We start from the raw sequence: 25,523 nt of genomic DNA, 5'->3' as shown, positions 1-25,523 counted from the left end.
GTTAAGGTCAAACACAGCTCCTGAAAAATTATGTGATTATGAATGCAGAAAGGTACAGTCAGATTTTGATCTACCATGTTTTGCAATCTGGAACTCATCTCATTGGTAACGGTTTAATTTGTCAGCTTGAAAATGATCCCAAACACACTCACAATGCAATAAAAGCATATGTGATTAGAAAAACACACAATGGAACACTATCGATCATGGATTGGCCTCCGCAGAGCTTGGAGGTGGACAATACTGAAGCAATGTGGGGTCATATTGATGGAGAATGGAAGAAAAGAGAGCCAAAATCCAAAGAAAGAGCTATGAATGTTCTTCAATAAGCCTGGATAATTATTATTAAAGAAATGACAAGAAAAGGTGGTCATTAAGGTGGTTTTTGCCTCTCTTTTTCTATGTGTCTATGTACGTTTTCATAAATCTCTCTACTTCTTTCACATTCTCCCAGAAAAATATACTTAAAACTTTTTCAGAGCACTGTACATCTGAAGGAGTTGAACAGTAGTTCGTTCCCTTTTGAGTTTTATTTTTGAAAGACAAAGCCGGAAGTCTTCCGCGCACTTCCGCGTAGCTTGACTCTTGGAACTGAAGACGCCCATTTCCAGTCCACACCCGCCCGGCTGCTGGATCGATCCTCCCCTCTTCAGTAGCTGGATCGTCACCCTGGATGCCGATCAGCACCGCTATTCTACCGCAACAGGTAAAAGAATAGAAATCATTCCCACGCTTATACCGAACAAAATGCATGACTTGCTGGATACTGTCGCTGAAGATTTTCTTCCCCTCTACCTGTTCTTTCAAGGTAAGTGGGATGTCCTGCTTTATTAAACCCAGCATTTAAAAAGGCGAGGCAGTGCAGCGTATTAACAACGAGGTTTGTCTACCTGCAGTACAGCCCATTGTTAATGTTTCATCCTGAAAATATGTGGAGCTCTCAAACCTGTCTCTGAGCCACTAGTGCCAGTCTTTTGTCTGCGTTATGGATGAAGAGCACCCCATATGGCTGAAAACTGGTTCTTCAGATCTTTTCACTGTTTACTCATTAATTTTGCTTGTTTGAATAAGGCGGAGAAGAGGAAAAGGAAAACTAACCTGGATTTAAAGAGAAATTCATTTTTTAAAGCAGTCAAAATAGATTTAGGCTCTAAATTACTAGTCTTTTTTTCAAGATAATATAATTATCTATGTATATTATTAGATATATACTGTCTGATAATATATATACTATGTGCAACAACGACAAGCAGGGAATGGCATATTGTTTTTATGATAAAAGGTGTAACTCCAAAGGTTATTCCTGTGTTCCCTCAGGTACTACTTAAAGGAAATGACATGCTTCCCTGTGACTATTAAACATGCTGAAAATCACTGCTGTGTTTAACCTGAGGGAGAAAATCTATGTGATATTTCTCAAAGTCACTTTAACGGTCTGCTGGGTGTCTGTGCTCACTTTCTTAGGCCCAGCAATTTCCCTAAAAGGTGACTTACATTTGGCGCTTCCTCCGTTAAAAGATGGAAAATATAACACGAGGAGGGCCTCCGGTTCGAAGCCCGTCAAATGCGTCTGTTATCTTTATTTTTCCTGATATAAAAAAGTGTCATCAGCTGTTTAATAGTTGAGCAAAGGTGTGAATTTCCATTCTTATATATGAGATGACTGGGGCAGCTTTGGATGTTTATGCACGTACGTGTTGAATCACTGCAGCAAAGACTAATTATAGAGATTGCTTTGTGTGTGCGTGTGTTTATGTGTGTGTTCTGCTGCCCTCGGTGAAAACAGAACGAGGAGACTTTCTTTGCTGAAGTGGCAAAGTCCATGTGACTGCAATTTCTGTGACATCTGTGCTTTATCCCAGAAGGGACTGTTGCATATCCACCTGCCGAGACTCAAAGCGTTGCGTAATATCCACACGTTCACATAAGTGTACAATACACCAGCGTGTTCGCTGGTGTGGTGAAAGAGGAACCTGATGTGCTTCAGAGTCCATTCTCATATAGCAGTTACAGTGGCATGGATGCTGTATTGAGGTTAATTTGGCATTATTATTATTGTGTCTTAAGTATGTGGGGAAGAAGGTGAGGTTGGAGGTACTGCTGAGTGTGTGTTTTTCACTTCGGGGGTGGGGGGAGTGTACAGGAAGTTAACAAAAAAAAGGTGAATCATTTCATTGAGCTGACCCATAAACGTACCAAAAGGATTAGAATGATTCTTCTGTCGGAAGCGTCCCCAATTTTCACCTGCAGCCCACTGGGGGGAAGGTGTGTGGCATGTGTGCGCTTGTGTGTGTCTGCTCTCTTGTGAATAGGAGGAAAATCCCAGCACATGCACACAGGACACACGCATGCACACAGGCTTCTTTCTTCCTCAGGCTTTGCAAAGCTTCCTGGGCTGTGTCCGCTAGAACAGGGTCCCCCTCTGTGTGAGGAGGGTGTGTTGGACACACTCCGCGCACACAGGCCGAAACATTGATATTCACGTCAGACCGGTCCAGTGTGGTGCACACAGGTGTCAATCAGCATGCTGGGCTGAGTCAAAGGTTCTTTGATTCATTTTGTTCCTCAGCACTGCTGGCCCTTAAAGGATTTATGTCTTATTCCTCATATTAGAAACTTTCAAAATGCTTAATGCAATGTTATTTTTAAACATCAGTGTAACATCAAGGCTAGCTTTGCAACTGCTGGCTTTGCAACATCAACCTGTGTAAGTATGAAAATAGCATGTGCCATTTGTTCTTCATTTGCTTCTTAAAGACGCCAAAACTAGAACTAAACTTGCGCTGCAAAGTAATTTGTTCTATGCTCAAATTTTTAATGGTTTATTTTCCGTTATGATTATTTTTGTAGTATTTCGTGTCCAAAAGTTCATTCGGGGATCTGGCATGATTTGAAGTAGCATTGTGAGATGACTGTGTTTCTCTCCACTACATCTGCCATACCAGCAGGGGCCGAGCTGCAAGGTAAATCAAATCAAAGACGCATAATGACATTTTAAAGTTATTTTCAGACATCCAAGGGACTTCAATCAGTGTACCATTTTGTTGTGAACCTGTGCAGGTACAGTCACTGTTGATGTAGAGGGTGTCCTCTTTCCTCTTTTGTTGATTCAGTGCCGTTGTCATCCAGGATATAGCATGTCCTGTTTAAACAGTGGAGTCTCTTCTCTAACCTAGCCAACGGGAGATATTGTTATATTTGACACCAGGTACACCTCAGGGTACAGGGTTGTGTATAAGGGTGGATGAAACTCTGCTAAAGGCCTATACATGTTTGCACATGGAAGTGTTAGGTACACGCAAATAGCATAGAGCCATGTGAAAAAGAAAGTTTGCACAGGACTCTGTGCAGTCCTGGGAAAATCTAAGTACATCCTTTAAGAGCATTTAAGCGGGTAAGAAGCAGCTAGGTGGTGCTAATCCAATGCACTTGATTAACTGATGATCATCAAGTGTGAGCACCTCTGAGGCAGACGTTTTGGCAGTTCAGTTGTTTGTTAACACAGTGACACATCATCTCAGACCATACAGGCCGCAGTTAGCATGTTAGGTGTTAACGTTTGTGAGAGTACACTTAGAAAAAGACTGTAGAAGTATGGATTTTTTTGGAGGCGTTGCCTGGAGAAAGTCTCTAAAAGGAATATGGCAGTATTGCTTAGACTAGACAAGACTTCTGGAACAATGTTCCTTGGACAGACAAGACCAAAGTGGAGATGTTTGGCCATAATGCACAGCACCATGTTTGGAGAAAACCAAACGCAGCATATCAGCACAAACCTCTCATACCAATGGTCGAGGATGGTGGTGCAGGGGTGATGATTTGGGCTTATTTTATAGCCACAGGTCCCGGGTACCTTGCAGTCACTGAGTTAACCATGAACTCCTCTGTATACCAAAGTATTCTAGAGTCAAATGGGAGTCCATCTGTCTGACAGCTGAATTTTGACTAATGTAGCAGGACAGTGATCCCAAGCACAGCAGCAAATCCACAGCAGAGCAGCTGAAAAGAAAAGATTCAAGGTGTTGCGATGGCCCAGTCCAGAACTCAACCTGGTTCAAATGCTGTAGTGGGACATTGAAGGTGCTGTGAATAAACAAATGAGTTAGGGGAGTCTATGTTAGCTGTCATAGGTAGAGAGAGGCAGGGGACACCCTGGATAGGTCACCATTCTGTCACAGGGCTTAAATATGGAGAAAGACAACCATTCACACCTGTGGCCAATTTAGATTCACTAATTACTCTAACCCTGTGTATGGGACTGGGGAGGATACCAGAGTACCTGGATAGAATAAACTCCACACAGAAAGGCAGCAACCAGACTGCATATGAAAATAACAGTGCTAAGCAGCAGATCACTATGGCATCCCTAATCATGAGGGATACTTAGTTTTTCTTAGAAGATTGCATAGAATACTTTGAAGACATTACTTTTTCCACTAGTGCACATGTACTCACACACAGAGACACATACACATAGATGAGCAAACTGCCAACTTTCTGTGTATATATGTGTTAAGAAAATATTTCATTACTTATAGGACCTCATCTCGGGTGAGACACTGATGAGGTTTTAGTATGGTGATGAGTTAGCCACACAGTTTCAACAGATGGCAACAACAAGGAAAAGTGAGATCACTTCAAGTGAAGTGGGAGACTGAGCACTGTAAATCTTTACTGGGTGTAAAGAGAGGTCCATGTATTTGCTTTCTGTTCTTTTCTTTCTTTCTTTCTTTCCAAAGAACATAATTTGCATCATCATTTTGATGCTTGAATCCACACACCAGCAAAGATGAGTCATAGATAGGGAACAGAGGCTCCAGAAAGTCACTGAACTGAAAAGAGCCATGCAAGTACAGCACAATGTGTTTCTATAAGCTTAATCGCAATGTGTTGCGGTAAAGGCGAGCTGCATTTTCTATGTACAGGCAGTTTGTGCCAGAATATAATATCTAGACTATATCTCGTTTTTTGGGGGGGTTTTTTGTTAAATAAAACTTCCCACACAATCCGTGGGTTGTCATGTTCAGGCTTGTGGAACAAGCTGCAGTCAGGTCCATATGTTTTTGGACAATGACACATATTCTTTGTTGTAATTTTGCATCTGTATACCACTACACTGGATTTTAAGTCAAATAATCAACATTTGATTAAAGTGCAGACTTTTATCTTTAATGGATTTAGCAAAAGCACGGTCCCCCATTTTTAGAGACTCAAAAGAAATTGGTCCAACTAAAATAATTTTAAATATGGGGATTGCTGGAGAATATTTAGCAGTTAATAACTGTCTGAAGTCTAAAACCCACGGGCATCACCAAATGCTGTGTGTGGTCCTTTAAGATACTTTATCAGGCCTTTACTGGAGCCACCTTCAGTTGCTGCTTGTTTGTCGGCCTCTGTATTCAGCTTCAACTTCAGTAACTAAAGAGTATGCTGTGTTGTGTTGACTGAGTGACCACTGAACAATATCCTTTTTTTTTGGTGTGAGAAACACTTGGTTGTTTATGGAGTTTGTGCCTCCCTGAGAGTGTTCTTGCATTGGTACTGTAAGTTGTTGTGAAGCTGTTGAGAACCATGGAAATAATTCTGTGGTATTTCAGGCATTTCGGTGTTGCTGAGCTAACCAGTGCATTCATTCTATTTAAGAATGTACCAGATTGTTGATTCTTGCTATCTGTCTCTGGTTTTCCAGCCTAATGATAGCCTCCCTCACTTGCACTGATGTCTCTCTGGACCTCATATTCATACTTTTACTGAATGGTTACCAAATACAAGTTCAGCAAGTGGAATCAACTCCAGATCTACCTATCGATTTATCCAATTACTGTTAAGGCTCAGAGAAATGTGTATAAAAATGGCTGTAATTCTTAAATAGCTAATGCGGTACGCTTGCAATGCGCTTTAATTAAAGCTGAAATTACATATTGTTTGTTTGATGTAAAATACACATTCAGTCTCATATTGATATGGTCCCTTATTTTGCACACTGTACATAGATGGCAGTAATGTGCAAAATACATGTATACTCGCATATTTTTATACAAAGAACTACAGTAATGTGTATAGCTTTAATAATATTTCGACACAATCTTGCATGCTTCATATTTATCTGTTTCTCATACTTCCATAGCTCTCTTGTACACTATGGGATTTCGATTCTGTGTTAGTCCTGTACATATTGCAAAACTGACGATGACATTGACTCTGACTTTTAGTTATAGATCTAACTGTAAGACATTTCTTGCATTGCATCCAGATATTTAATTAAATGCCCTTGTAGAAAACTTACAAGCATACAAATAAATGACAAAAAATAACTTCTGCATTGATACATGAATATGAATTCTTTTGTTAATTCGATATTTCTGCTTTTGATAGAACTGACAAATATTGGTGTGTATATGTTATCTGAAATGCACTGATGCGAAGACCATTCTATTGCAGAGTGTGATGCAGAAAAAGATGATCGTACTCTGACTGTACTGTTTAACATGCCGTAAGGAGCTAGTTTGTGAAATCCATTGCTGAAGATTAGCCCCATTATTTTACTCCCTAAAATCTATATCATCACTCATCCCCAGAAGACAGTTTGTGTCAGCCTCCATTCACTATAAAACAATTGTTTTCCTGTAACTGCTTCCTGTGTTTCTATTTTAGTTGGTATTTTTTTCATAAAATTGGGAATTTAGTTCATAAATGTCAGTATTGTTTGCTAGTGCGCGTGAATTATTTGTTGCCTATGTTGTATATGCGCGGGTTTGCACGGAGCCGCTGGCGCAGACACTCGAAATATACCGAAGCATAAGCCTCAGTGGGCTGTTCATTGCTCTTAAGTAATTGGCAGTGCCGGCATGTACAGACAGTGATTTATACTACAAGATAGCCACAGACTCCCCTCCAGGAATTCACACAAAAACAGGGAAGCAAATGATGGAGCAATAGTGTAATAAGAACGGAAGGGGAGTAGGAGTGGAAAGAAACTATGTGGGAATCATAAGAGATACGTTTCAATGAACGATGAATAAGAAATAGAGGAGTTGAAATAAAAAAAGACAGAGGGAGGGGTGAAGTGAGGAAAAAGTTGTGATGGAAGGACTTAGTGAAAGCAAAAAAGGAGATTGCTTAGACCTGACAAGAATCAAAAGTGATGAGGAGAAACACTGCCTGTTAGCTATAGGCACGCAAAGAGAAATGAGAGGAAATAAGGAGGAAATGGATGGAGTGAAGTGGAGCGGCTAACAGAATCTTAACAACAAGATTGAAAGAGTTGCTACCTATAGGTGTGGTTTATATGCAAAATAAGCTTGAATGTCGTGGTAATTTGGGGCTTTTAATTATTGTTTTCTAACACAGACCTGGCTTTGAAGTATAGTATAAAAACCTTCAATATGGTGGGGTCGGTGAAGCTTGATGTTAGTCTGCTTTATCTATCCCAAAACCAGATTTGATTTGTGTTTGGGTTCCTGTTGGACCACCCAGTCGTGTCCAAGTTTCAACTATCCAGCTGTTGATTTCAGGTGAAGTTGAAGAATCTGGACGTAGTCCTCCTTCTTCATTATTTCATCAAATTTGTGCATTGTACCAGTAGCAGTGGCAGCAAAATAGCCCAGAGCGTGATGCTAACACCACCGTGCTTAGCAGCTGGTTTCATAGGCTTGAAAGTAGGCTGTGCGATATGACCAAAATCTCATATCCCGATATAACACATTTATCGTCCCGACAACGATATATATCACAAAAATTCTACATTGTCTGTAAATTCTGTGAATCTCGGGCAACTTGACTTGTGTCAAGTGTTTTCAGCTGGGCGTCCTGTACCCGGAGTCGAGTGATTGACCGATGCAGGCCAAACTGCATACATTTACTATACATTTTTAGACATACGGTAAGTTGAAACGGCCGCAATTTTTTTTGGCCTGTTCTAAGGTTTATTTGTTAGCACCTGACGGCTCTTTTTAGCTTCTCATCTGTAAACACTGTGCATACTATTTCACGTGATTCAGTTTATTTTGAAAAATCTCAACAGGATCTTCAGCTTTATTGTGAAAGGTTTATGTGGAAAATAAACAAGCGGACGGCGGAGCCATGCGATGGTTTTACCGTCGCATAAAAACAGTCGCTTGTTCGTTCATAGTGTGGTTATATTAAATATAAGAGAAAGAGAGAACTTTAAGAAATAAATTCTGCAGTGACCATCAAAACAATGAAAAAATATTGCCGATAGACGTTTTCATATCAGCATCCGATATATATCGAACAGCCCTACTTGAAAGCCTAACTTTTAGTCCTCCAAACATGCCTTACACAAACAGTGTTTATGAGTGGATCAAACCACTTACACATAAAGCTAGTTTTCCATGTTACCTGCATGGGCTTATCTGCTCCTGGGACTATGCCAAAGATCCCAACAATTAATCTCATCAGATGGGCCAGGCTCCCTGTTGGCATACCACTTTAGATGCTGACTGCACCCAAACAGTGATAAATTCTTATTGTTTTCAAACTGTACTTGCTTTATTAGAGTCATATATCTATATTTATCTCAGTAAAACACAAATATTTGTCTAAGAGCATCCATACGCCTTATTAAGGTCCAGAAATTTGTATTATTACATAGTATACAAACGAGATACATAGAAAGCAAAATGTCACAGACAAAATAAACAAGCTGATACATCAAGATTTCCAAACTACAGTCACCATCTGTAATCTCAGAGCAGGCAGTAATAAAAGCAGCCTTTCTCCCAGACCACTATCATTTCTTCCCCCAGTTCTATTCTTCAGCTGTCTGTCCTCTTCTTGTGTACTGCTCCGTGCTGGCATTGTCTGTAGGCCTTCTCTGTTATTTGGTCCCCATCCTTTTCGTTTTCTCCTCTGCCTCTTCCCCTCCTCTGTCATCCCTCACCATGTTGGCCACTCACTCTGCTTTCCTTGCTTTGTTAACAAGGAGCTGATTTTTTTCCCTTTTTTTTTTTTTTTTTTTTTGCTCCTGCATGGATGTGTATCATTTCTGCCGTCTTCCCCATTCACACTTGCATTGCTTGCATTCCTCACTTATACCCCCCTTGCTTCGTGACACACACACACACACACACACACACACACACACACACACACACACGCTCAAATGCACACATAACACACTCACATCTCTCTCTCTCTCTCTCTCTCTCTCTCTCTCGCTCTTTCTCTGCAGATGTCTGAGGGCTTGCCAGCTGAGTAGAGGACTTCCCTCTCTGCCCGTGCTTTCCACCTGCAACCATGAATGGTAAGAACACTTTGGTTTTTTTGTCTTTATTGGACATGTGTTTGAGCTCATAACATCTCTGTCTATGCTAGGCAGATCTGTGGTTCTGCTGAGACAATAATGAGGGCTGGAATTTACTTTAAAGGGCAGAAAAAGGTCTGAGACCAATAAGCGGCTGTTTGTGTTATGCCTCATTCAACTTTAATCTCTCCCTCTGGCCGTCCTCCTGCCAAGACCGAACATTCGAGCGCATCTGCTTTGTGCTTTGGTCAGCTTGAACTCCTTTTTTTTGCTACGAGTGACTGCTTGTTTTGACTGTAACGTGTGAGGTGTGAAATCATGTTAATGGGATATTGATCTGCAAACAGAGACAAGGCTCAGGCTTTAAGTAAAACCATCTTTAATCCTACTTTTTTGGGGGGGAAGTTATTGAGCTGTAGCTTGTACAAACCCCTGCTGGAAAGAGGGTCAGTCTAAAGTAATATGGCAGGATTGTCTTCATTAATTTTAAAGGTGTTTATATGCACTGTAGTTGCACGTCAAACCAAAACAGGCATTTCAGCAGCAGCCTGTTTAGCGCTCCAGACTAACTCTGCTGTCTTGCTTTGGTTCTGACTTTGACTTTTGTATCTTTATAAACCCCATCAGTTTCAAAGAAGTGATTTCTGTGGACTTAGATGCATGCACAGTTGGAGTAGCGATCCAGAAACTTGACCAGATACAAAGGGACTGGGACTTCATTCTCTGTGGAGGACACTGGGTTCACTATACAGTACTATGCAAAAGCCTAGAGCTGCCAGTCCTTTCTTTATATTTTGCTAGGAAAGTGGAAAATAGTTGCAGTGATTTATTGAAACGTGCAAACCTACATGGAAATTCAGTGTTTAAGGTAAAAACAAAAGTTAATAAGCTTGAAATGATAGCTTTTAAAAAAAAAAAGATAATGTAATTGTAAAATGGTTCTTTCAAAATAAGTGTGACTGAATTAAAAGATAGTAAAATAGTTTCATAATCTCTGTTTGATTTCTCATCCCAAGATATCAGCAGCAGCAGATCCTGTATATCCTGTATATTCATTAACATGGTGAATGGTACTCATGGCCATTCATCAATGATCAGTGGTTGTGACAATTTGCATATTAATGATTAAGAAACTGACATCACAGCAAATGTACTCTTTGTAAGGTTGGGAAAACCTGCAGTCAGCTGAGACTGAAGAAGTCACTTGGATGAGTGACAAACTGTTTCTCCCTTTGAAAACACTACTTCACATGAACAAAATAAACTTTCTGATGATTGAGCATCAGAACTGCCACAAATACTGTGGTGCGCTCCACATGATACGACGTCAAATTCAGCACAGGACACTTGCTGCAGATAAAGCCCCAAACCATGATGGAGCCTCCACCATGTTTTACAGATGGCTGTAAACTAGGACTGCAGCTATCATTTATTTTAGTAATAAATTAATCTAATGATTATTCCATCGATTAGTCGAGTAATCGGATAAGAAATACTTTTGTCTTATTATTGAGCAATAGTAAATATTCAAAACAGAAAAAATACTTTTAAAATATCCTGATTATTGTTTTCATTTTAGAAATTTGAGTGTTTTTTGTTTCATCTGTCAACCCCCCCCCCCTTGTGCCATATGAAAATTTCTTTTTTAAGAAAACATTTTCTTAAATGCAAAAATGTATAAATACTCTAAAGTAAAGTCAAATAAAATACATGTGCAATCAAAACTAAGTCATAAAAAGTTCATCTTCACTTTGACTTCTTGGAAAGCTTTTGAGTTTTTGTACGTGTGTTTCTGCATGTTTAAGTGTTTGCAAGCCTTTAAAGGAGAATGTGGTGGCTATAGTGAGGAGAAGCGAACATATCAGTGTTCTGAAATTGGCCCTGTGCTTTGATGCAACGTTTTTGTGCTGCTGAAAACACGAAACACGACAGTATGATGGTGTAGACCTTAATTAATATTAACAATAATTCAGTGTCCACCCTAAAATCCCTCAGGCTCAGAGTTTTACTGGCCCATGGACATTTTTATTGGCCTGCGAAAAAACTTTAATTTTTATATCTTTAAATATTAACACAATTTAATTGAGAGAGTATTTTATAGAAATTCACTTTCAGTCTAAAAATGTTATAACCCCTTGAAATAAATATGGTCTAGTGCATACCATGCCCCCCTTTAGACTCACCCCTGTTCGAGTCCATGTAAAAAAGGATGGCTGCCGTCAGCTTTCAGCAAACTTTATAATTTAATTTGGTGTCAGACCAAGTTAAAAGTTCATCTGCATATTTTAATACAGCTTCTGGAGGATTACTGCAGATTTTTCACTGTGGATGACAGCGTGACAGCGGATGGAGCAGCTACTGAGTTGGCTATTTTGGGTTTTTTTTCTCTAGTCAGAGTTTGTTGATGGGTGCTCACTTTTTCCCAGTAAAGTTTTTAAAGGTCATCTTCCACTGTTCATTAAACAAAATGTTGAAGCAGAGAATTTGTGTCGAAAATTTTTTGTAATCGAATTATTCGAAATACTCAATGAATCGTTGCAGCCCTAATGTAAACAATCCATGTTCTGCCTTTCTTGATTCCCTCAGAACCATCACTCCAGAGTCCAGTTCATGTATATTTTGGCACACTTCAGCCTCATACCCATTCCTCTCTGTTAGCCTTCCTTAAGAATGACATCTTGACAGCCACCCTTCTTCAGTGAACTGTAGATGGATCAGCTGAAGGGGTTGATGTATCTGTCAGGTCTTTGCCTGGTGTGTTTCCTATTTCTTAAGGACATGAGTTTTAGATGCTGTTCATCTAGATAGTTTTAGGTTGGCTATTATGTGTAGACACAACACTAGTTCATCTCTTGAGTTAGGGGCCATTTTTTGTGATTCAGTGATTCATACATCAGTGTTAGGTGGCAAACAACAAATTAAAAAAAACAAAAAACAAGTGAAAACAAAACATTCCTGTGAAAGTGGTCCGGTACAAGGACTAGATTGAAGAAGAGAAAAAGCAGTGGAATGAAAGAAAAGTTTAAAAGACCTTCTGCTCTAGAAAAGGCTCAAGAGCACATTAAAAATGACAGGAAAGTCTATCTAGCTGCTTTCTGTGTGTCTGTCTTTGTTATTGTTCCGAGTTGAAGGTGATTCAGCGTTTTTGCCCTTTCTGTGAACCACAGTTCTCAGTAGTGTTTGTGTGTGTTTGTGTGTTTTGTCTTCATCCTTTGATCGCAGAACATAGTTACCGTTCCTCAAAGCCCTCTGTGGAAAACCCCTAAGAGGGAATGTGTGTGTCTGCGTGTGCGTCTTATCTACACACCTAATTTTTCAGTCTAACAGAGCACCAAAACGCACAACTACCCTCTCTCTGTGCTTTAATCCCATCCAGCTGAATGGCACGGAGGGGAGAATCAAGAAACATGTAATCGGTATATGATGAGCTCCTCCGAGGGAACATATTATATGGGAGGCAGAGCTATTTGCGCTATTACACTCTCATTAACACAGTGAGCCTGCAATGAGGCATTTGCACAGTCATTAGTCAGTGAATTTTAAAAACAGGTGAATTTTATGCAACAGTCGTAGAGGAGAAGTGCGTGTTTGTGCGTACACCGAAGCTTTGCAGAGACTGTTGATCCAATGCAGTTATCTGAACCATCAACTTGTCCTCCCCGGGTGAGGTGTTTGATATGTAAATAGTTATAAAAGCAGTGATGTGGTTTCCCTCGGAGTACGAGAGCTGGGTGTTTGGGGTATTGACTCGAGCGTCTCCTTAGGATTTAGCAGCCACCTAGACAACGGCACACAGGCTGACAAAGGGAAGTGAAAGCACACAAGGTAAAGGCGGCTGAGTAGGTGAGCCGTGGTACTGTTGGTTTAATAAAGTCTGTAGATGATGTTGCTGTGGATCCTGTTCCGTAAGAGTTAGGGACGTGATTTTTTTTTTTTTTTCTGTTTGGTCTCAATAATGTCTGAAGGTAGATTTTCAAAAACTTCTTGTTGTCATTAAATTAAGAAAATACCTGCTATTACCTGCTACTGGCAGGTATAGAAGACAACACAGTACACTGACTCACACTGATACCGGCTGACTCAGTCATGGCAGTACATAACACTGAGCAACCCCTCTTTTCTATATATTTTGCTTCCAAGGAGCCAGACTTTATTGTAATTTTTTAAAGTGCTCTTGAGGCTTTCTGAAGGTCTTTTTAAATGTTTTATTTTTACATTGACTGCTTTTTGTCTCTTTTTCAGTCCAGTTCTTGTACTTGACTACTTGCTTAAAACTGACCTATGAATCATTCAATCACAAAAAGGCCCCTAATTCAAGTTATGAACAAGTGTTGTGTCTACACATTACAGACTTGAGTTGAATCTGTGAAAAATGTCAGAGATGACACAGTGACAGGCATAAAATAGTTTTTCTGCACCAACAAGGTGATTCCCAAATAGGTGTTAGCTGAAAACCTGGCATATGTCAGCATGGTGTGCATTTGTAGGCCTATAAAACTACAGCAGACGAACGGCATCTAAAAGTTAATTTCTTGATAAATGTCCTTGATAAATTGGGGAAAATTGTCTGACTCTTCTGTTGATCCATGTACTCTTCACTCAAGCCTCACTGGTCTCAGTGGAAGGGTGGCTGTCAAGAAAACTTTGTTAAGGAAGCGAAACGGAGAGAAAAGGCTCAAGTATGCCAAATTACACAAGAACCAGACTGCATTGGAAAATCAGTGTCAGCAGGTCTGATGGAGTGATGAATCCAAATTAGGATTTTTGCTTCGAATTTTTGTCAGTATGTGCAGAGGAGGTCAGACGAGAGCGGTAAAACTGAGTGTCTACAGTCTTCTGTAAAAGCTGGTGAAGGCTCAGTCATAGTTTGAGCCTGGACTTCAACATGACGCAGTGTGGACTAATCGTGACAGAGAAATGAACAAAAGGCAGCCAACACCAACAAAAGTGCTTTTTAAAGTCCCAGACAACTCCTCTTGATAATTACTTAAAAATGTTGCACGAAAGCTTGCCTATGTCATGATCTGTGTGCAGCAGGCAGGAGTGGAGGACCAACGTGCACGACTCAAGACAGCAAAATTAAACTGAGAGTGCAGCTTTTATTGCTGGACAGCAAAAGAACAGAAAACTAAATACGCTAGGAATCACAACAAGGTTTAACAGGCAGACACAACACACAGCCAGGTATGAGGGTGTGAACGTACATTAACGAGGTGACACAGGGCTTAAATACACACTGGAGTAATCAGGAAATGGGAGACAGGAGGGAAACGCAGCTGGGAGAAATCGGACTTAACAAGACAAGGGAAGCAAAACTAGACACACTGACATGAGACACGGACTTTCAAAGTAACACAGGAAACACAGCAGGCGCAGACTAGACACCGAACTACACTAACACAAGGATAATAATAATAATAGTCAGAACAGCACAACTAAGGAATCAGAACCTAAACCATAATACAGAATAATACAAAAACACAAGAAAAAGAAGATGCTGGGTCAGAATGACCCAGAACCTTGACAGCCTAAGCGTGCCATGTTAGAATTGTCTGTTTATGCCTTACGTAATGAAACTACTGCACACATTTCTCATTTCCCCAATAAAATATAAAGAAACGAGGGTGACTCAGTACTGTACGGCCTTATTAAAAGCATAAATCATATTCAATCAAATTAGTGTAAAATCCTTACATACCCAATCCACATTTCATAACAAGTGCCTGAAATTTGCAAATACTGTGAATATGTATCAAGAGTGTGGAACCCTGTGGTGTTCAGTGTCAGGTTATGTATACTAGTAAATCGTAACTGTACCATCTTTTTATCAGGAGTCATACCGAGTGGCCACATGTTTCCAGTATAAGTATCAAGCCACAGAAGACCCCTATGGATTCGGTCATGGCTGTGTAAGAAGCTTTGCAGTGCCCCACTTACTCACATAGCATTCAGCCCTCACTGACACACAGACTGAATCGACTGACAGGCCTGTGGATGTGGCCATGCGAGCTACATGTCCCAGTGGCACTGTGCTAAATCTCGCCTTCCTTTTCTTACCTACAATAGCTTCAAATGGGGGCTTTCACAGCCAATGAGACAATGTGAAGAATACTCACATCTCTGTGAGAGATTAATTACTTTCTCCTTTTCATGGCAGCATTTTGCTGACGGTGGCTAAAAGTGGGTCGGCCGCTGTGTGCTGCTAACATTGGCTTTATCGGGGGGAAAGCGTCCACCTTAACAGGTGTTGCTGGTGGTGGTTTCGGGCGGTTTGTGTAGACACTGAAACCATATCAGAGGTTTGGCTAGAATATTTCCTAACAAACAAACAAACCATTATCAGTGTTTGATTGTATCTGCTCCCACTTTTAGAAAAAGACATTGGATCTTCTTGCTCTTAACTCTAAAGTTGCTCTACTTTCATTTTCTGGCTACGTAGCGTGCTGTTACTGAAGCTCTACACTCCATTGTGTCAGTCTTCTGTATATGAAGTATGTTAAGCAAAGGTCAGTGGATTGTTTGGGTTAGAGCTAGAGTGGAAGCTCCATCATGGGCAGGGTGGTATTTCCTGAAGCACTTGAATAAATTAGAGCCTGGAAGCCATGTCTCTGAAGACAGGATCCCGTAATCGCTCAAAAGACCTTTTTTTTTTTTTTTTTTTTTTTTTATACTAATATTCTGAAAAGACAGTTTTTGTCTGTTTGAATATTTTATAATCGACTAGAGTGATTAGATTTTGAGGTGTCTTTCAATATTTCTCTCCTTTTACTATAATAATATAATATTATTATATTTAATATAACAATAAGAAGTTGATTGTTATCTTTGAGACTCTAGCATTTTCTGGTTTGAGCTATTTTTATTATAAAAGTGAGAAAACGGGTTTGATCGTGATCCTTACTGCAAGTTAATGTTGCCTTCGTTCCCAAACTAGATCCCACTTTATTTATTTATTTGTGAAATCTTGGTGCACATTTTGCTTTATGTCTGTACCACCGTGATCAATATGGTAACAGCTGTCAGCACGAAGAAAGCGCATCTGTCGAGCAGAGAGTGATGAGCTTAAAAAAGAACACGAAAAAGTTTGTTTGTCCCAGTTGAGTCGTGTTTGTGTCGGTTTCCCATTCCAACCTGTTTCTAGATTCGCTGCATTAGCCTAGCGTCACTTCTTTTATACACCCCTCTCCTTCTGTACGCGCTTGCGAGGCTCATTATCTGTCATTGTCTCCTTATCTTCATCTGTTGTTCAGTTGCTGCGATGAGGGGAGAGCTGTCGGTGCATACCGTCAGTTCTTTGCCACAAAATGTCTTCAAAGCTTCCAAGTTCCGTGAAAGAAGTTTGAGAGAAGGCGTAAAATATGTCCCGATTGTGTTATGGTTGGATGGATTCAAGCTCTTCCTTTATGATGAATTGATTATTGTCCTTGAACATAATCGTTCACTCCCCCGCCGTTAAAAGTCGTTCCGTGAAATTGAGGAAGACTTGAGTTTCGAATCGGTCACACAGCACATCAGACTTCATCTTTAATTCATGGCCAACCCTCAACTTACCTTGAGATATGCAAGAGTGCAGCTGGGGTGAAAAAAAGCTGACTGGACATTTTTATACATTAATCATCATCGTGAGCTGCTTAAGAGAGTTTTCATCTCAGCTGAAAATCTCATTTGGATTGGAAATTATGCACACATTTTGTATGGTTTGGTAGAGGAATAAAAGACTAAGCTGAATTTTGTATTGGCGCATCTGCCCGGGGATCCATCGCTGACTTTAAATGTGTTTGAATTTGTTTGTGGAGACGGGTGGATCACTCCCCTCCCATAATAGCTTAAATTTGTAGAGCTTTCTTCTTTTATGTTCATTTTTCTTCCTTACAGATTATTTCCAAGTTCTGGGGGCTATACCAAGCATACCGCATCAATGCATCACTTGATATTGTGCATTTGTAGGACCACAGGTTTATCTAACTACTCGTCCAGATTTAATAGTGTTTAATGAAGCAGTGATGTATAGGCAAAATAAGAATTAATCGATTTTATGTGAGAAGCTGGGTGACTTTCTTTCATACTGAGATATAGTGCCTTTCTGGTATGCTTGTACTTTTATATAGAAAGTGTATTTGTTGTCTATATTAGATGCCATAAATTAGATTACAAGATTTTCAAGCAGCTCCACGCAAACAACATTTGTAACTGATCATTTAGATGGTGCCTAACAAATTTTTCGCCCTATGACAGCTGGGATAGGCTCCAGCGCCCCCTGCGACCCTGAAAAGGATAAGCGGAAGCGAATGGATGGATGGATGGACTAACAAATGTTATTTTTCTATTTTCCTTTCAAATAATTTAACTTCTTCAGATCTTTAAAAAACACTATAATGTACAGCACCCAGGAATTTAGATGACTCTTTAGGTTTGCCATTCAAACCTGGCATGCTGTTATGCATCCTGTGCAGAGGGGTTACAAGCAGACTCAGATTATTACTAAAGAGCCAAGGCCCAAAAATAGGTTGTGAACTCAAACTTGACTTCCTGCTATTACCAGCACTTATATTTTGTGTCAGCTGGACTCACATCAACAACATTAATGTCACTTTTTGTTTAGAATTTAAAATACCAAAACTGTGTCTTGATTTTGTCCAGGTGGAGCCAGTGTGTGGGCCATTACTCCCGAGGAGAGGGCGAAACATGACAAACAGTTTGAGACCCTCTCCCCCGTCCTCGGTTACATCTCAGGTAGGCTGTTCTCATAAGAAACAGACTGTTTAACGGGAGGTTGTGTCATTAGCAGTAAGTGAGCTGCATATGTTTTGTTTTTTTTTTGTTTACCTGCAGGAGAACAAGCAAGAAAATTCTTCCTGCAGTCCGGCCTGCCTGCTTCTGTCCTGGCTGAGATTTGGTAAGCACTGACTGACAACTTGACAAAGTTCTTGTCACAACTCAATGCTGAGCAGGAGCAAGTGGGTCAGTAGGTCCAAGATTTTGTTACACTGGCTTGCATTCAGCTTCCTGTTGAGCATTTATTTCCTTCACAGCCTGCCACACCTAGTAAACTATGTGAGTGAAGAGAGGGCGGGGGCGTCCTGTAATTAGAACTCGCTTTCTGTGTGTGTGTGCGTGTGTGTGTGTGTGTGTGAAATGAGACTGGAATTCAATCCCACCACAACCTTGTCCCCAGTGATTTTTTTTCTATTGTTTCAATAAAGAGGGAAAGAAAAATAGGAATGTACACTTTGCTACACACAGATCATTACATACTCCAGATTTTCTTCTTCCCCTCCTTTAGGAACTTAGCCGACATGGACAGTGATGGGAAAATGGACAAAGTGGAGTTTTCCATTGCTATGAAGCTCATCAAACTTAAACTTCAAGGACGCAACTTGCCCTCCGCCTTGCCAGTCGTCATGAAGCAGCCTCCTGCTTCCAATTGCGGTTCAACCGTCGCTTCCTCAGCACGATTTGGTACAAGCATGTTTTTCTCCAAAATTAGATAATTATGCATTTGAAAAAATTACAAAATGATTGATTTTTTTGTGTGTTTCCTCCATATAGGAATGGGTTCTATGCCAAACCTGTCAATTGGTCTGTCATCCATGTCAGCTATGTCAGCCATGCCCATCCTCACACCCATCCCAGTTAACCCCCCCATGCCCTCAATGCAACCCCTGTTGCCAACGCCTGTGACTCTGCCACTTATCGCCCCGCTTGGAAACTGTGGGCTCCACAACGGCACCCTCCTCACCCCACCACTCGTTCCTAACAACGCAGGTTGGTTCTGCAGTGGGAACCATTCTGGGCAAAACAAAATAGATAACGATCAATGGATTAGCTCCAGCAATGAGCCTAAAAGTGAACATAGGCTGAAGATATTGAGTCATGCTCCAGAGCCATTTCATTTCATTTTACTTAATGACGATATTTCAGTGACACACATCAATGTTATCTTGTTCACAAGCAAATAAAGCCACTGCAGTTGTAATCTGCTCATAACTTTGCACATTGCATAACAAGGTCCCATGACCTGATTGCACTTATTGCTTGCATAAACCGATATTATAAATTCCTTTAAAAATGACACTCAGCAAAAAGCTGATTAACAAACCAGTATAGTAGGAAGATTTTACATTTCACAAAAATAAAACAAAGTACCAAAAAAATTAGAGCCTGACTAATTTATTAGAACTTATGAGAAAAAAACAAAATTAAAAAAGTCTCTTTATGCACTTTGTTACTAGCAGCCTGTCATAAATAGATTATGAATGGAACAAAAGATAGCTGTCGTCCAAAGAAGAGCTTTGAATGTAATTTCAAAAGCCTGAAGGCTACTTAAAGAAATTACCAGAAAGTTGACTTAAGATAATTTAGACTGTGTTGAAGACTAACAGTAATTTTGCCAAAAAGTGACTTAAAAACTTGTTTTAAAAAAAAAACAATTATATCGAATTATCGGCTTTTTAAATGACCAGTTATCGTCTTAAAAATCATATATCAGTATGGCTCTAATAAGGAGCATCCATTTAAATGATCAGATTGTTTCAGCTATGTTAGCCTAATCATATTTCCAAATATGTTCCAACTTTGAAACGCATACTTGCAAAACTTTTAAGTATCGCCACCATCTTCACCACCGAAAATGTTTCTGATGATTCACCAAAACCAGCTCTCTGCAAAGTAAAAATAAATAAATAAACCAAAAATCACCTGTCAGCTAATCAACTAACCCCAGTTTACCCAACATAAATGTTTGGTGTAATTCAGTAACATGACGTGGTTGCGTGTGAAATGAAATATGCAGATTTGTATTTTGATAAAGCTGAAATCTGCAACTTCTTTGCTCCTGCTTTTTTAGCAGCTTTGCAGGGAGATTAGATTTTTGTTGAACAGTATGGAGCATGGTGCATACAGGATTTTATTTATTTAATTTGTTAATATTTTATGTGTAAGGGTCAGTTATTCATGTCCTGAGCTTCAGTGGTGCAGTAAAGCAGTGAGGATTACGCTTGGAACATGAAAGAGCTGCACCTTATCTTTCTACTCCCTCAAGTCTTATATTGGTCTTGTGATGCGTGCATGCTTTGCATTTAGTATAGGCATATCTGTCTATATATATATATGTATATATATATATATATATATATATATATATATATATATATATATATAAAAAACACCCAGCACGCCCCTGCGGGCGGTTTATCCTTCAAGCTCGGATCCTCTACCAGAGGCCTGGGAGCTTGAGGGTCCTGCGCAGTATCTTAGCTGTTCCCAGGACTGCGCTCTTCTGGACAGAGATCTCCGATGTTGTTCCCGGGATCTGCTGGAGCCACTCGCCTATCTTGGGAGTCACCGCACCTAGTGCTCCGATTACCACGGGGACCACCGTTACCTTCACCCTCCACATCCTCTCGAGCTCTTCTCTGAGCCCTTGGTATTTCTCCAGCTTCTCGTGTTCCTTCTTCCTGATATTGCTGTCATTCGGAACCGCTACATCGATCACTACGGCCGTCTTCTTCTGTTTGTCTACCACCACTATGTCCGGTTGGTTAGCCACCACCATTTTGTCCGTCTGTATCTGGAAGTCCCACAGGATCTTAGCTCGGTCATTCTCCACCACCCTTGGGGGCATCTCCCATTTTGACCTCGGGACTTCCAGGTTATACTCGGCACAGATGTTCCTGTACACTATGCCGGCCACTTGGTTATGGCGTTCCATGTATGCCTTGCCTGCTAGCATCTTGCACCCTGCTGTTATGTGCTGGATTGTCTCTGGGGCATCTTTACACAGCCTGCACCTGGGGTCTTGCCTGGTGTGATAGACCCCAGCCTCTATGGATCTTGTGCTCAGAGCTTGTTCTTGTGCTGCCATGATTAGTGCCTCTGTGCTGTCTTTCAGTCCAGCTTTGTCCAGCCACTGGTAGGATTTCTGGATATCAGCCACCTCCTCTATCTGCCGGTGGTACATACCGTGCAGGGCTCTGTCCTTCCATGATGGTTCCTCGTCTCCCTCCTCTTTCTTGGGTTTCTGCTGCCTGAGGTATTCACTGAGCACTCGGTCAGTTGGGGCCATCTTCCCAATGTATTCTTGGATGTTCGTTGTCTCATCCTGGACTGTGGTGCTGACACTCACCAGTCCCCGGCCCCCTTCCTTCCGCTTAGCGTACAGCCTCAGGGTGCTGGACTTGGGGTGAAACCCTCCATGCATGGTAAGGAGCTTTCTTGTCTTTATGTCAGTGGCTTCTATCTCCTCCTTTGGCCAGCCTATTACCCCAGCAGGGTACCTGATCACGGGCAGGGCGTACGTGTTGATGGCCCGGATCTTGTTCTTACCATTCAGCTGACTCCTCAGGACTTGCCTGACCCTCTGCAGGTACTTGGTGGTTGCAGCTTTTCTAGCGGCCTCTTCATGGTTCCCATTCGCCTGCGGGATCCCCAGGTACTTGTAACTGTCCTCTATGTCTGCAATGTTGCCTTCTGGTAGTTCAATCCCCTCAGTTCTGACTACCTTCCCTCTCTTTGTTACCATCCGACTACACTTCTCCAGTCCGAACGACATTCCAATTCCAATGTCATATATATATATATATATATATATATATATATATGTATATATATATGTATGTATATGTGTATATATATATGTATGTATATGTGTATATATATATGTATGTATATGTGTATATATATATGTATGTATATGTGTATATGTATATGTGTATATATATATGTATGTATATGTGTATATATATATGTATGTATATGTGTATATATATATGTATGTATATGTGTATATATATATGTATGTATATGTGTATATATATATGTATGTATATGTGTATATATATGTATATGTGTATATATATGTATATGTGTATATATATGTATATGTGTATATATATGTATATGTGTATATATATGTATATGTGTATATGTGTGTATATATATGTATATGTGTGTGTATATATATATATGTGTGTGTGTGTGTGTGTGTGTGAGATGCAGCACTGCAGCTTTTCACACACTCAGTGTTTGCTGCAGTTCAGATAGGAAAGTTAATTTATATCAACTGTGGGAACATATATGTTATATATACATTAGCAGTTCTTCTGTTTGGATTTCATCTCAGTCTGTTCTCTTCCTTTCTCACCTCCTCCATCTGTTCCGTGGCCATTCTCTTTAATCTTACTCAGTCTGTTCCAGTACGATTTCTGGCTGTGAAATGAGCAATCTAATAAGAGTTAGTGTGAGATTAGCCTTTTATTTGGTGTTCCTCCTCCATTTTTCTCTCTCTCCCTCTCTGATGAAAATATATCAGTGCCACAGCTCTTGAGACTCTCTTTAGCAAGTGGTTGCAGCCAACCACAATCTCTTACCCAGATGTTAATAACCTTGCTGGTTGAGGTCTGTGTGCAGCGACTGTAAAGTATGAGCAGATAAGATTAGACGTACGTACCACCAAGGGCAGCAGCAGTCTGCATGTTCGCAGAATGTCATAAATTGATCTGGATATAGTACCATGTGTAAACTGAAACATTCTTTTGAATTTCCCAAATGGAGATTTTACCATTAACAGAGTGTCTCCAACTGCATTTACAGGACTTCCTCTCTCTGGCTTCTCCTCTCCTATGGCCTTCTCCCCGTCCACTGGCATGTCAAAGGCCAACTCTCTACTCGACCTGGGATCGAGCAGGTGAGATTATTACTGAGCAAATTACTAAACTGTTATTAGCATGTAATAAAGATGTGCTTGGGCTCTAGGAAAATGCTTTCAAACTAAGCAAGATCTCAATCCAGTAGAGCTCCTTTGAGATGTGGCGCAACGGGAGATTCGGATCAATGCTGCATGTGTGTACTACATAAGTGAAGTCATGCTGAAAGACGAATTTAGAAATATTTATGTCAGTTAAATTTAGGGTTTACTGGTTTTAAAACATCCCGTTTGTTATCTACACACGCTTGTTTGAGCACTCAGACAGATGCAGTCATGCCGTGATTTCAGCAGGAAAGGGTTGAGAATTAGAGCACAAACAGAGATGAAACTCCCAGATAACACTGAGTACAGGAAAAACATTTTGAAATCAGAGGGTTTTGGCAATAGCAGGAAGTTGTCTTGTTTAGAGTCGAAAACGTCAGAGAACAGGAATCCAAAAGCATTCTCAATGGGCGAGGTCATTATAGATCTTAAATGCTTAGAATGCTATGAAGGTTTATTAGTCATGACTATTTTTCTGAGCAACTACAATGTTTTTTTTTTGTAAATGTTATATAGTCATCTGTCTATAGTCACCTAGACATAAGGTAGGTAGATCATTGGTCCCTGTGGTCTCCATAAGCCACTGTGTCCCCATTTCAGTCATTCCTATTCAGGGTAAGATATTAGGTAACATAAAACAGGCAAACAAAATGTTAAATAAGTTACTTGAATCTTCGTCACCAGAAATAAGCCCAAATTGCTGCTGCAGCTTAAAACATGTGGTGGTTGTTTGTTTTTTTTAGCTGGTGACTTTAGGGGAATTAGGCCATCACATCAATGATCTCATAGTGTGTCATTTCATACTGTTTTGTGCCCACTGAATAGATGTTTTTTCTTTGTTTTTGGCCTGCTCACTTCTAAAATGAAATCAAAATTGAATTTTAGCTCATGTCTAAAATGAAATATAAGACTGCGACTAGAGGGGTTTGTAGTTTTACTTATGTGCCAGTGAAGCTTTCATCTCCGTTTTGGCATGATGTACTTTAATATCAGCCGAGGTTTGGAAGGTCCTCTTGCAGTTTCTCTGACAGCCAAGTCCTCTTGAATATCTAATATCCTTTGTCCACCTCATGGTGTTTTGAGTGGGTTTGGAAAACAACGCAAATAGTATCTGATTTCATTGTTTTGAATAGCTTAGTGCTTCACACAATAAGCCCTGACCTCAGGTGTAGGTGGTAAGGAAAGCATTATTAAGGGCACCAGCATACCAAGAAGTAAAATAGATGCAGTTTAATCCCACAGCTGCTTTTACCTTCCAGTTCTAGCTGTTAGACTTTCTAATATTAGGACAGATGCTTGATAGTTCTTTGAGGTTTTTCCGGTCTGTGCTTCTGCAATCTTATTACTGTGCGTATATACACCCAGAAAAACAATGCTTTGGCATCTCCTGTTGTCTTTCTGAAACCTTAATGAGTGTTGCAAGTTCCCACTCTGCTACAATTTTCAACCATGACTATCATGTGGTCTGGCATACTCATTATGGACTGGTATTTATATAGCACTTTACTTGTCTCACTGACTACTAGCCAAATGTAACCATACATTTATAACATGATTTATTCTATAAACTTTAAGCACTTTATCTGCTTCATATCCAGGAGTCAACAGTTAACTAACATGCATGTATTTGGACTGTAAGAATAAGGACCTAGAGTAAACCCAGTTTGAGCCAGCCACTTGATAGCGCTAACAATTCAACCACCGCACCCCACCGAATGGCTGATTATGATAACCCGAAAGTATGATGTTGTCTTGTTTCATTGTCCAAAAGTCATTGTCTGCTTAGCTGTTTGCGCCAGCTTCCTCTGCAGTTAATTAAGAGCTGAGAAATAACACCGGGGAGTCTCCAAGCAATTAGTGGTCTAAGGAGAAAGAAAAAGGCTGATCATATATAATATAATAATAATATTTTTTCAGTTCCCTTTAGGTGATTTGTTGACATATAGACACACCTTTCTTGTCTCTTACCATAGTTCCAATTCCTCCTCCACCACATCTTTGGCCAGTAACTCCCCAAAGATGGGCGCTAGTGATTGGGCCGTTTCTCAGGCCTCAAGACTCAAGTACCGTCAGCAGTTCAACACACTAGACAAGCTCATGACCGGCTACTTATCAGGTAAGTCCTGTGCACACACAAACATACGCGCATGAATTTAAACAAACATGAAATTCTCAGGACCACTAGGCTCCACATGAGTGCTCCTGTCAGAGTTTAAAAGCGAACAATTTAGGGTCAGTTTCACTTTGCACACATGCACTCCCGTTCTCCTGTAATTGCTCTTAACTGCACTTAACAGAACTTGGAAAGCACACAAACGTATTCACTGTAAGAGTTCACGTTGCTGTTCTGATCTGATCTACGTGTTACTTTGCAGGACCTCAGGTTAGAAATGCACTGATGGCATCAAATCTGACGCAAACTCAGTTAGCTACCATCTGGTGAGTGTAATGTGTGTATGTTTGTGTATGTTCTTGCCTATCTATCGTAGTGAGGACCAGTGACAGTTTATG

The 25,523-nt window shown here is 40.3% G+C and overlaps 1 protein-coding gene across 3 annotated transcripts in view; it reads left to right on the top strand.

The window, feature by feature from the left end:
- Positions 1 to 573: 573 nt before the first annotated feature.
- Positions 574 to 25,523, top strand: part of itsn2a (intersectin 2a) — a 49,095-nt gene continuing 24,145 nt past the window's right edge. The window contains exons 1-9 of one of the 3 annotated variants that reach the window (XM_024805185.2): positions 574 to 706; positions 9,194 to 9,265; positions 17,906 to 17,998; positions 18,098 to 18,161; positions 18,549 to 18,724; positions 18,815 to 19,030; positions 22,856 to 22,949; positions 24,986 to 25,128; positions 25,388 to 25,451. In XM_024805185.2, coding sequence (XP_024660953.2) covers positions 9,259 to 9,265; positions 17,906 to 17,998; positions 18,098 to 18,161; positions 18,549 to 18,724; positions 18,815 to 19,030; positions 22,856 to 22,949; positions 24,986 to 25,128; positions 25,388 to 25,451 — 857 coding nt within the window. In that variant the 5' untranslated portion in view covers positions 574 to 706; positions 9,194 to 9,258. Of the gene's footprint in view, positions 809 to 2,945; positions 2,964 to 9,193; positions 9,266 to 17,905; positions 17,999 to 18,097; positions 18,162 to 18,548; positions 18,725 to 18,814; positions 19,031 to 22,855; positions 22,950 to 24,985; positions 25,129 to 25,387; positions 25,452 to 25,523 lie in introns of those variants that run through there. The other 2 variants (XM_024805186.2, XM_024805187.2) reach the window with 2 other exon arrangements.

This window comes from Maylandia zebra, linkage group LG15 (assembly GCF_041146795.1).
Source record: "Maylandia zebra isolate NMK-2024a linkage group LG15, Mzebra_GT3a, whole genome shotgun sequence".
Classification (NCBI taxonomy): domain Eukaryota; kingdom Metazoa; phylum Chordata; class Actinopteri; order Cichliformes; family Cichlidae; genus Maylandia; species Maylandia zebra.
This window is presented reverse-complemented; position numbering and strand designations above follow the sequence as displayed.